A 13,051-nucleotide genomic window follows, 5' to 3' on the forward strand; every position below is an offset into this window, starting at 1 on the left:
AATTAGTATTCTGTATTAATAAGTAAATTGTTTTATCTCTTAGTATTGTACTAGATATATTTAGAAGCTGTTCAGAAGCTCTTTGAAATTTGTATTTTAAGACATTCCTTTTTCGTATGTAAAAATAAACTAGGTAGTGTAAAAAACTACTTGTACAATAATTTTGTTTTTACTACAGAAAGTATATAAGAAAAGTTTAGTATATGGAAACCTTGTAAAATGGCTTGAATGTTTTAATTGATGTATAATTTTTAATTTATTAAATTGATTTTAATTTCAGCTATTGCATGTGAGATTTGCAAATCATCTAAGATTTTTAATATTCAGTTCATTTGATAAGTTTAATTATATTATCTATATATATATATATATATAGCTCTTGAAGTATAAAATGCTTGTAGATTTTCTTTAAACAATAAGAAAGATGTGAAATTGGAACCGTATAAATAGTTCTCAAACTTTAAAAGTGTTTATCAGACTTTCAATAGGATATTCTAATCTTTCTTAAAATAAAAAAATCATAAATAAAAAGGTTGCTTTAATGACTGTAAATTTCATACACAATTATTACTTTATATTTGTTGTTTGTTTATGTACTAATTGAACTACACAGCCCATTGCAACATTCTGCAGTTGATTTTGTTGTTGCTAAGACTCATCAGGAAGACATAATCAAGATGAAACATTGTTTCAGTGAAATAAAATGTGTTAAGAATTTTTGCGGTTAGTTTTACCAAAAAAAACCTGGAATTTGACAATTTAGACAAAAAAAACTGGAAAACCCTGGAAAAAAAGTGTAAAATGATAAAATTTTGATCAGTTAAATAAATCTATCATTATACAATAATTTTGTTGTATCAATTATAGTTTTATTTATTATTTCAGACGTCACAGTATATTTTCGATATTTCTATTCTATTTATAATTTTTTTTTAGCATTATATTAATTTCATATTTAAATTGGCAAAAAGAACTTGTACTTCAAAAACCTAAAAGAAATTTAGGAAAACTGGAAAATATTTCAATAAAAAAACTTTGACAACCATGGCAAAACCTATTATTGCTAATGTCAGTCATAACAAGTTCTAAGTACTGACCAAAAATCTCTATATGCCCAGAACTTGAAGGGCTCTAACAAAAGTTTGGTTTAAGTTTTGAGACTTATTAAACATTTGGAAAACTTTTAAATACGTGTTCATAAATAATGCTTGTTTCATCAACTTAAAATAAAAGTTTATGTTAAAGCACCAACTGTATGTAAGCAAAGAGTGTACATTACAAGCATCATATTTTTTTCATCTATTTGTAAAATTTGATTGTATAAATGTAAACTTTTTTCTACTTGTAAGATTAAAATTTTTAGCATTTTTTTCTTTGCAAATTAGCAACCATTGTTAGCAAAAATCCAGCTTAAAATAAGTAGTTTATCAAGATGCTCTTGTTTTTTTATTGTCATTGTAAGTTTATTGTCAGTATGATGGACTCAGGCCTCAACACCTAGGCCACTTAAACTGAAAAACACATAGTGAAGAGATAAAGAAAAAAAAAACACAAAAAGTTCATTTTGTTTAAAACAAAAATAAAAACATAGTTTAATTTCAACAAATTTCAGAAAAAAACGTACTTGAAAAATACAAAACCAATAAAAAATTTAAGACTCATTTTTCTTCTTTAACAAACATCAAGCCGATATACCAATCATGACTATCAAAATTTGGTTCTGCACATTTGTTAAACCAAATTTTATTAATTTATTTATATTTCTTTATTATATATTATTTAAAAGAATATTAATTTTTATAACCTGAAGTATCATTTAAGCACCTTTTTTTTAGGTTTTATTTTTGCTAAATAAGTTTTTGTATCAAGGTGTACCTTGTCTTGTAAATAAAGTAATTTATTTGGAACTAGAATTTTTTAAAACTTTTAAACAATTCAAAACATGTGGTAGTTAAAAAGTTTTTATAGTATTAAAAGTAGCTTTGATAATGAAAATTTATCAAACATCTAGCGTGCTCAAATATTTGCTAGTAATCTACTATATACAGGTACCACATGCGTAGACAACAATTTGAATGTATTTAATTATAAAGCAGAAAGCTTTTACTTTTTTTGCAGTAAATTCTCTACAAAAAACTGTATCAAAAATTGTTCTACTACAGTTATTACATGGTCATAAAAACATTTGTTTTTCAATTTTGAAACTGTTATAATATTATCATTTTTATTCTCTTAAGTTTATATGCAGCAGTAGTAAATAAGTGTATACTGAAATATTTTTCTACTAAACTCCAACAAAAATGCAAGAAAGTATCTGTCATTTTTTTGAGTATAAAACTTGTACTCAAAACTTTTTTAGTTAATATAATATTTATAAAAATGTCTGACAAAGAAGAGCACAGTGCCAGTGAGGAAGAATACGAAGACTTGTCAGAGGAGGAAATCTACGAAGCAGGTGATGAAGACGAGGAAAAGGTTGAAACCAAAGTCTACCTGCCACAGAACGAGGAGCCGCTTGAGAAGGGAGAACAGTTAGTGTGTGACAAATCTGTGTACAGGGTATACCACCACTTTGGGGTGGCTTCCCCCTGCCTCAGTTTTGACATCATCCCAAGCGGCAGCAGTGACAGCTACCCTGCCAGTGTTTACGCTGTTGGAGGTACCCAGGTGGACAAAACTGGCAACACCCACATAGTCACCATGAAACTGAGCAACTTGAACGAGAAGGATGCTGACAGCGAAGATGATGAGAGCTCAGACGAGGAGGACGAGGAGAAAATGCCGGTGTTGCAGACGGCCATGAGGAAGCACGAGGGAGGCATCAACAGGCTGAGGTACACAAAGTGCAACGGCAGGAAGCTGGTGGCCACCTGGTCCGAAATGGGCTGCGTCAACATCTGGGACATGAAGAACCAGTGCAAGGCGTTGGAGCACACCTCAGCCATAAAGTCCTACAACAAGGACAAGAAGATGAAGACGGCTCCTGCACTCTTCAGGTTTGACGGGTACATGACCGAGGGTTTTGCCATGGACTGGTCGCCAAAGGGCACTGGTTCATTACTGACTGGTGATTTCAAAAACAACATATTCCTGTTGGAGCCCAAGGAAAGCTCCTGGGTTGTTGACCAGACACCTTTCAAAGGGCACAAGGCTTCTGTGGAAGAGGTCCTGTGGCACCCTTCCAATGAAAAGTCTTTTGCCTCCTGCTCAGTTGACAAGTCCATCAGGTTCTGGTCGAGGAAAGTGCGCAAGTCTGAGCAGATAAAGATAACAGATGCTCACAGCTCGGACGTCAACGTCATGAGCTGGCACAAAACAAAGGAGTACTACCTTCTCAGTGGCGGAGATGACGGTATTGTCAAAGTGTGGGACTTGAGAAAAGTTAACAAGAGCCCTGAACCTATAGCCTCCTTCAAGTACCACACCAAGGCCATCACTTCAATAGAGTGGAGCCCTCACGATGACGGGGTCTTTGCCGCCTCCGGGGAGGACGACCAGATCACAATATGGGATCTGGGTGTTGAGAGGGACGAGTCAGGAGGAAAGGATGATGAGAATGTTGACGTTCCGCCTCAGTTGCTGTTTGTCCACCAGGGTCAAGAGCAGATCAAGGAGATTCACTGGCATCCAGAGTACAAGGGGATGATGGTTAGCACAGCAGGGGATGGTTTCAACGTGTTCAGGACCATCAGTGTTTAGACTGGAATTTTGATTGAGTGTATAAGGAATTTTAGTAGAAAATATTGTGATTAGAAAATAATGCTTTTAGCTTTCAATCGTTTTTAATAGTTTTAAAGTTATACTAAGTAATTTAAGAAAAAATTAAAATATTTTGTTTGACATATTGTTTTTAACAAAAAAAGTTATAAATTTTTCCAATGCTTGTGTTTTACTATTAGTTGTAATTTCACGCACTTTAGTTTTAATAAACTTTCTAGATTATTGTAAATTTCCTAGTTGTTATCTATAAAACTTTTTCAAAGAAAACTGACAACAACTTATTCAAGAAAAATATTAAAAAAGGTTAGATGAAAACAACTTTGAAAAAGTTAAAAATGTTGCTGAGTATTTTATATTAAGCCATAAAATATTATATAAATAAATTTTCAACTATGACCTATGTTATAGTGTAGAAAATAAGAAAATTACTTATTGATTTTATCAGCTATAAATCAAAGTTATATTTCAAAGAATAAAAGTAAACTTTTTTAGTTTTTTATAAAATTAAAATAGTTTTGCTAATGTTGAATTCTCAAAAAGTTTTTCATAAAAATTACTGTTTTATAAAAATTACTGGATTATATTGAATAAAATGTTTTAAGTGAAGCCTTTCTTTATAGTGTTTTCTTTAAAACTTTATTATACTTTAAAATATCATATAATTAAATTTAGTTAAAGTAAGTATTATACTTGAGTTCAGTTTTCACATAAAAAATACGTTATTCCAATGGCTCCTTATAAAAGTTTATTGGTTGACCATTTTGTAAAAAATAATTTTGAAAAATTAAATTTATCATTTTTATTAGTCTTTAATATACTTTAAAATATCATATAATTTAATGTAGTTAAAGTAAGTATTTTACTTAAGTTCAATTTTCACATAAAAAATACGTTATTCCAATGGCTCCTTATAAAAGTTTATTGGTTGACCATTTTGTAAAAAATAATTTTGAAAAATTAAATTAATCATTGTTTATCAGTTACTGCCATAACTACGTCTTTTATTTCTTAACTACAAACTAGATATAGATTTGGTAAATTATTTTTATAGGCTTATTTAAACTATAAGGGGCTAGGGAAAGCCATGATTTTTATTGCACTAATTTAAGTTACTAAATATAGTATTAGATTTCTATAGTTAATATATGTTTAAAAATTAAGTTTAAGTTTTACAACTTGGTCTAATCCGATAATGAAATTACATGACTAATAAACAAAAGTAATATTTTATCACAGTTTCAGTTTGTAGAATGGGTCAGTCTGAATCTACTGCTGTAAATGACGAAAATGTAACACATTTACCCATAAAGAAAGAAAACGCTTTGAAAAATATATTGTTTGTTGATGAGTCAAATGATTTAACAAAAGATACACTAACAACAAAATTAAAAGTTAGTGTTATTATAGAATTAAAATTTTACATTGACTGCTATAGTTATTATAACTAGGTTGGATATCTTTTTCTTTCAAACAAGATTAAAAATACAAGGTTTAATGTAATACACATAAGATAATCAGAAATGTATATAGGTTTAATTAAAAACTGTTAATATTTTAAAAAGTAAGTTAATAGAGATGTTAAAGCAGTTATAATGACATGGTCTTATTATTAACAGTTTTCCCAATGGCTTATTTTAGAATATCCATTTTAATATTTTTCTTTAAAAATTAGCAACCATGCTTACGAGCATAAAGTTAATTTTATAGACAAATTTATAAATTTTTCAAAAAACATAAAACTTTAATGTCTATTATTTTCCTTATCTTAAAAGCTATCTAAAAAATTTTTTTTTTATCTTAGAGAACGCACCTTTGTCTTTAATTTAAGAAAAAAAAAATTGGTTTGGGGTTTGAATTATTTCATGGGGTCCCTCCAAAAATAAAGGTTTTTTTTTTGTTTTTTCTATTAAAATTGCTTTATAACCAAAAATATTTTTTTTTTTTTTTTTTGATTTCCCTTAGTTTGCATGTTATTTAAACTCTTAAATAGTTATTTTATAAATAATGTTAATATCTTTTACGATTTGACCCCAAAACAAAATGATGTATATTACACTATCATTTGCCTTGGCCATTTCCTAGATAAAAAATTGATAAAAGGAAAAAAACAATTAATAAGAATCTAAATTACAACAAATTTAGTTAAACTATAACAATTTAATTACATTTGTTATAATTCACATTCTTATTAATTGTTTTTTCCTTTTATCAATTTTTTATCTAGGAAATGGCCAAGGCAAATGACAGTGTAATATACATCATTTTGTTTTGGGGCCAAATCGTAAAAGATATTAACATTATTTATAAAATAACTATTAGAGTTTAAATAACATGCAAACTAAGGGAAATCAAAAAAAAAAAAAAAAAAAATTTTTGGTTATAAAGCAATTTTAATAGAAAAAACAAAAAAAAAACCCTTTATTTTTGGAGGGACCCCATGAAATAATTCAAACCCCAAACCAAATTTTTTTTTTTCTTAAATTAAAGACAAAGGTGCGTTCTCTAAGATAAAGAAAAATTTTTTAGATAGCTTTTAAGATAAGGAAAATAATAGACATTAAAGTTTTATGTTTTTTGAAAAATTTATAAATTTGCCTATAAAATCAACTTTATGCTCGTACCATGCTTTATTGTAGTTGCATTATAAATCAAAACAGTGGAAATATGTTAAAAAAGTAATTATTTGGATGTACAGCTTTAAAAATCCATAAATTAGCTAGTAATGTTGAATACTGCAATTTTATATTACAATACACTTAAGTATAAAATCATAAACATGTTTAAGTTTATTTGCTAGAACTTAAGATCTTAAGGATTTTGTGTGAGTTTAATGCACATTAAATGATGATTAAAAAATAAAAAGTCTGGAAAACTTAAATTAAATATCTAAATTGTGATGTGGATACCGATAAGAAGTTATCAAAAATTTTACCTATAAAAAAGTTATTTATGTTACTGATAGTTAAAATAATATTACTTTTAAATAAAAAAAACTTTCATTTAAGAATTAATCTATTTTTGCAGCAACATTTCAAATGTCTTGGTCCAGAATGTGCTGAACTGTTTTATCATTACATACTGAAACTTGCCGAAGAAAAAAGTAGTTCAAACTGCAAACTTTCATATGGTGTATGTATAATTAAAACAATAAGTGAAATAATTTCTAAGTGTGACAGTATAAATGGATGTGCAAAATTTATCATTAATATTTTTTCACATTGTGACCAAGAACCCTTTAAGAATAACATAGAAACAGTAAGTTCAAAACCATAGTTAAAACTGAATATAAATTTTACTTTTTTTATAAAATTGTAAACAGAAACCTTCTATATCTAAAATTTCATACCTTGTTTTTTTGTTGTTATTGATCTAAATATATATATGTTTATATATTTTATTTACATACTTATTTCTTATATTTTTTTGGAGATAAAGAAGTATGTTTAAGTATAGTATGAATTTATTTAATTTGTTCTTATATTAGTATACAAAAAGACAGGCTGTAAAGTTTTATATGTTAAGTATTTTATTTTATACGTAATTTAAATACAGTAATTGCTTTTACCATTTTAAAACTTTATATATCTCAAGAAGGTTTGTAAATAAAATTAATATAAAGTCAGTTTTAAGTTATTTAATTTTTTTTTCTTGCATATATTTTGTACAAGTAGTTTCCATCTTGTTACAAATAATTAAATTCGTTTCATTGTAAATGATAATTTTTAGTTTTTAGAAGGTTTGGTGACTGCATTGAGTGTACACGATTTAAATACAATCTTACAAAGCGAAAACACAACATATTTCAAAGAAAAGTTAAACAAACTTCCCAATGACAGTATATCTGTGTGTGATATTGACGATTTATTGACAAAATTCCCATACTTTTATCATGTTGTGCATTTATCCATTTCTATGCTTTTCTTTCACAAAGACAAGGTTTTATTTTTAAACATGAACACATTTCGTTTTTAGTTTTAACTGTAAAAGTTTTTAATTTTATATTTTTTGTAACACTTATAGTTTGATAAAAATCGAGAAACAAGTAAGAATATTACAATAATAAAAATAACAAGATTTTGTTGGGTTAAGAGTTTTTTTTGTTTTATGAAGTTATAGAAAAAATAGGTTCCTTTATTGCATCTGTTTCAATTTTACTTTACTTAGAAATCCTAGTTTTAACTGTTTTTTAGATATTAAATACTTCAACTAAGTTTGAGGAAATTAGTTATTTTTCACTTAAAATAAATATCAATAAATTGTCTATGCGTCTTCCTCAGTATTTATTGTCAAACATATCAGTGAATTTTTATTATTAACTTCAGTTAAATATAATTCATCCCTTATAAAATACGTTAGGAAATAATCAGCAACCTTCTGCCGCAAACCGACCTCCAAACATCCCAACCCACAAACTTCGCTCCACTTATCTCGCAAGTCGACCTGGCCTTCCTTGCGTACAACATGGAAGGTAACGACCACCCCACCTGGCGCCTCTTGTTCTCAAGTCACCTGCATGGTGAGAGCTTCACGAAGATGTCAACTTCCATGGTGGACCAGGGGCCGTTATTGGTGGTCGTCAGGGACAGAAATGGTCATGTTTTTGGCGGGTACGCGTCCACCAACCTTCAGTTCAAGTCCATCTGGCAAGGTTTGTGTTTTACTACACTTGATAATTTATATATTATTTAAAACACTCCCTAAGTCTTTGTCAGAGAAATTTGTTTTGGCAAGAAATTAACATGTGTACCAGGGTTGCCACTTTACCTGGAAACCTAGAAAAAACTGGAATTTGACAATTTAGACAAAAAAAAAATACCTGGAATTTTAAAAATTTTCACATGGTCAGTAGTAAAATTTCGATTTGACTTCAAAAGTATATCATATGATTAAATAAAATTTTTCATCATTAAACATTTCTTCTATTAAAAACAAATTTAAAGTAACTTTACAATATCTTTTCAATGTTTTTATAATATTAAACACAGTTTCTTATTTAAAACTTAACTTTAAACTATAAATAGACCCAAAAATGTGTGCTTTTGAAAACCTGGAAGAAATTTGGAAAACCTGGAAAAATTTTTGAAAAAACGAGTGCCAACCCTGTGTGTACATAAACTTGAGTAATAATACCTTGATAAATTATACGCATCAACGTTTTTCTGTTTTTGTCTTCCGGGTTGTTTTTCAACTGCAGTCATATTAAACAGGAGACGGTAATTCATTTTTGTTCACGCTGAAACCGAATATGGATTGTTGGCACGCCAAAAGTTACAACGATCATTTTGTATACATGAACATAAACCAGTCCACCATGCCCAACGGATTCGTTAGTAGAAAAGTGCAATATATTTTTCTTTTTTTTTTCTTAAATGTGTTTCATGGAAACATTTTCGTTGCTGTGCGTCTTTGCATTTAACTATTGAATTGTGTGTAAAAAAAAACAAAGTTATACGATTTTTAAAGATCACCATGTTAAAAAAAAACTAAGTTGTCATGTATTATTTTAAAATTATGAAAAGTAATTTTAAATCTTTAAATTTTTTTTTTCATTTTATTTTACATTGGAATTTAATTTCAACAAAACAATATCTACGACTCAGTAAGAGTTTGTAACTTTCAACTCAGTTTTTTTTAACTCAATTTACAAAAAAAAAATCAGGGCATGGGTGGCCAACACGGCTACTTCGGATTGTTTTTGTCCGACAACTTTGGTCAGGGCCACAGCTGGGCCAAACCCAAAAACACCACTTTCGGCTCGCCCCAACTCTCTTATGGCAACCATGAGTTCAAGTTGGACCGGGTGGAAGTTTGGGGAGTCGGGGAAGCCCCTAAAAATTCCGATGACGAGGTTTGTTTGATACTTTTAATGTTATGACTTTCAATTATAAAAGTTCAGTTATTGTTAGCTAAAGAGTATGAATATATGTTGTTGTAAGGTTAAAGTTTTTTGGTAGTATAAGTATAAAAATTCCCTGTATATATTATAACGTAATTAAGATATTGTAAGAACATTGATAATTTGTTAGCATGTTTTCAAAAGGATTAGTTTTAAAAAGTATGTAATATATATGTATGTATGAAAGAGTTTATTCTATTTAAAGTGTTTGACTATAAAAAACAGTCGCTGCAAAACCACCTGTTTGTATTTATTAGTATTTGAACTAAAAAATAATTAAAACTTTTATAACAATAAGCTAGTTGCAATCTAATTGTTAACGCAAAAAAACAAACAAAAGTAACAAATTGATACAGGAAGATGAGGACTCACAAACGAGAGATACTTCGGCAAAAGCTCTTCTTCAGGTAGTTATTAATATATTGGTAATGATAAGCAAGTTTTTTCAATATTTTTTCTTCTTCAGGTAACTAGAAATATAATGGTAATGATAGGCAAGTTTTTCTTTCAATATTTTTTCTTCTTCAGGTAATTAGAAATATATTAATAATGATAAACATGTTTTTTCAGTACTTTTTCTTCTTCAGGTGATGGGTCACGAGTTCAGAGGCGACGCATTTAGGGATCCAGAGTGTTCTTGAAACCGCAAGTTTTAAAATATTTATGAATTTTCTCTTTTACATCAAACTAAAATACTTAAGTAGCTTGGATAATAAATTTCAGACTTTCCTTTAAAGTTTTTAAATTCTGAATAGAGATCCCGAGTTTTCTTAAAATACTTGATCAATTAAAAAAAAATTATTATTTTTCATTTTGCTGTAAATTTATTGTAAGCTTGTAAAGTAATAAAGTTAAAATTTATACGGATTTTTACGTTTTTTCTTAATTTTAGATATTTTACTTTTGAATTTAATGTATAAGACAGTTTTAATGTTTACTAAAACTGAAAATGTTTAATATAGTGCAATAATAAACAAAATTTTTGTAATATTTTTATGATTTTAATTGTTATGAAATTTAACAAAAAAAAGTTATTTCTTAAATAAAATAATATAAAAGTCACCCTTCAATCAATAAGTTATACGTAAAGTTTTGAAGGTTAACTTTAAATGATAAAACAGTAATCTTGCCAAAAATTTTAAATGTTTATCACCTTTTGTTTTGTCAAAATGTTATTTTATGTAGATTTATAAGTGTTTTTTAATTTGAAAGTACTAAAACCAGTAACTTATGTTGTTTTCAATTACTTAATCGTTTTTGTTTCTATCTTTGTCTACTAAATTTAGAAACTCTTACTCGTAAGAAACTTCTTCTTTAGTTTATATATTCTGCTTAAAACTTTTTGAGTTCAGAATAATTTTATCATCTTTATGTGTTTGGTTTGTTTAGTTTAGTTATAAATTATATATTTTAGTGTGCATTTTTTAGCAAAGATAGATAGTTAAATTTTTTGCATGTATCTTAAGACTATAAAGGGCAGTAAGACTTTAAGCTTTTACAAGTTATTTTGAATCCTAACTTATAATTTTTTTCTATTGTTAAATAACGATACAGTATTGAAATAGTATTTTATTTTAAAGTAAACTAGATATAAGCAACACTTTTAGTAGGCGGACCACATTTGAAAATATTAAGTATTTGGCGAGCCAGAGCATTTCAAATCTACTGTTATTGATTTCATTCTGCGAAATGCAAATACAATTATTTTTTTAACTTTATTTAGTATCTCCCGAAAGTTGTACCTAAGACCTTTTTTTTGTCATTTCAAATCCAGGAACATCTAGTGTAAGTTTCAAAACTTGTATTAACGGGCCGTATTCCACTTAGTTTTGTGAACATTGGCAGACCGAGTCCGGCCCGCGGGCAGTATGTTGCCCGCCTCTAAACAAAGGGATAAGCTTTTTACCTTAAATTTTTACAGCCTAAATCTTAATTAAAGTTGTAAGTTTTATTCTATGTACTTGTTAGATTAAAAGTTCAACAATTTAATTAAAGTTTATTTCTAACATCTACATGGTTGCAAATGATATTATTATTCAAAAATGCTTTGCCAGACTTCTACGTCTTGTATATACGACCTGACACACGCATTACGGCCCGTCTAATCACTAGAAAATTGTTTGTTAAAACAAACCTTTAGGCGGTAGATTAATAAAAAAGAATGATTCATTTTAAGCATGCTTTGTTAAATTTACCAAAACTACAACGTGTTTTTGAATACTATTAAGTAAAATGTTTCAAGAGTTTTTTTGTTTAGCTTACCAAACAATTTTTTGCAGGGTGGCCTATTGAACTCATATGTACGTGTGAAAATTTGTTATGTATATAAAACTACTTATTTTTTGTCTACACAATTAGAAAAACATTAAAAATTGACATAGAACAGTTAATACATTTTAAAACATATGTAGCAAAGCGATCGGAAAACTTTGGCCTACATTTTAAATTAAAATTCAGAAAAACAGGGTTAATTGTATTATTAAAGTAATTTTAATGCATATTATATATGAACAGATTTTTTTTTAATAAAATGCGACCCTTGTAAACAGCTGTCGAATTTAATCTACTAGAAATCGAGCCTTATTGTTCAAATAATATTTTTCAAACATAGAAAAGAATAAATACCAAATTGTAATGCACGACACTTTTAACAGAAAACCGTTTACATTTAATCAGAATTTAAAAGTTTATCTGCAATACTAAATAAAAATTTGTACAAACATATCTTATTTACTAATCAAATACATAAACATTTAATTAAATTTGAAACAGTGTATTAAAGTTTTATTTGTGTTTATGTCGAAAATAAAACTGTTAAATCAATACTTTTGTTTTTTTCTAAGGTATATGTGTAAAGTAAAATTACAAGTAAAAATTTAAATAATTGAAACACCAGTAAATACAGTGACTATCGATTAAAATTTTATTATAATGACGGTTTGTTGTAATTTTTATTTACTTATTTTAAAGTATTAGTATCACTAAAATAAATTTTTCCTTCCCTACGCCTTCCTCCTACAGATTATAAATTGTTATATATAATATTTTTTAATGTGTAATCTTTTTATAGTCAATGCATAAGTTTATATATGGAAATTTATTTTGTTTTTTGTGCATACTTAGTTATATTTGATCATACAGGACTATTTGTTTGCAATTTTGTTTACTATGTTATATATTTTTTTTTTAATTTCATTGAATGTAATTTGTCTGTTTCTTTTTTCGTGTGTATTATTTAAGCGGCTCAGGTTTTAATGCCCGAGTCCATCTTCGCACAATAAACTCCAACAATAAAAATGGAGTTGTATATCCTTTAAGCAATTTACGAAAAATTAATTTCCTATATACTATTAATTAGTTTCCTATATTTCTTTCCCTATAACTTTTAATCCGATCATTTCTATTGCGATCATTTGTAACTTAATAATTAAGAAT

General features: G+C 27.8%; 2 protein-coding genes across 4 annotated transcripts; both read left to right on the forward strand.

Annotated features, from left to right (window-relative positions):
- The first annotated feature begins 2,363 nt into the window (after nt 1–2,363).
- Nucleotides 2,364–3,815, forward strand: LOC145849581 (glutamate-rich WD repeat-containing protein 1-like). The gene has a single exon (XM_082954541.1). It carries the CDS (start codon nt 2,380–2,382, stop codon nt 3,697–3,699), a length of 1,320 nt encoding a protein of 439 aa, XP_082810667.1. The 5' UTR covers nt 2,364–2,379; the 3' UTR covers nt 3,700–3,815.
- A 73-nt stretch (nt 3,816–3,888) lies between these two features.
- On the forward strand, nt 3,889–12,305 carry LOC145849582 (MTOR-associated protein MEAK7-like). 3 transcript variants are annotated; one of them, XM_082954543.1, is made up of 10 exons: nt 3,889–4,023; nt 4,957–5,111; nt 6,745–6,975; nt 7,447–7,656; nt 8,077–8,368; nt 8,928–9,046; nt 9,380–9,568; nt 9,973–10,023; nt 10,204–10,265; nt 11,896–12,305. In XM_082954543.1, exons 2-9 carry the CDS (start codon nt 4,971–4,973, stop codon nt 10,255–10,257), a joined length of 1,287 nt encoding a protein of 428 aa, XP_082810669.1. In that variant the 5' UTR covers nt 3,889–4,023; nt 4,957–4,970; the 3' UTR covers nt 10,258–10,265; nt 11,896–12,305. The 3 variants fall into 3 exon arrangements, with proteins under 3 accessions (XP_082810669.1, XP_082810668.1, XP_082810671.1); XM_082954542.1 differs by lacking the exon at nt 11,896–12,305 and having other exon boundaries at nt 10,204–10,439; XM_082954545.1 differs by lacking the exons at nt 3,889–4,023; nt 4,957–5,111; nt 11,896–12,305 and having other exon boundaries at nt 6,852–6,975; nt 7,454–7,656; nt 10,204–10,439.
- The last annotated feature ends 746 nt before the right edge of the window (nt 12,306–13,051 follow it).

The sequence above is a fragment of the Thalia democratica genome, chromosome 2 (genome assembly GCF_965202585.1).
Source record: "Thalia democratica chromosome 2, ktThaDemo2.hap1.1, whole genome shotgun sequence".
Classification (NCBI taxonomy): Eukaryota; Metazoa; Chordata; class Thaliacea; order Salpida; family Salpidae; genus Thalia; species Thalia democratica.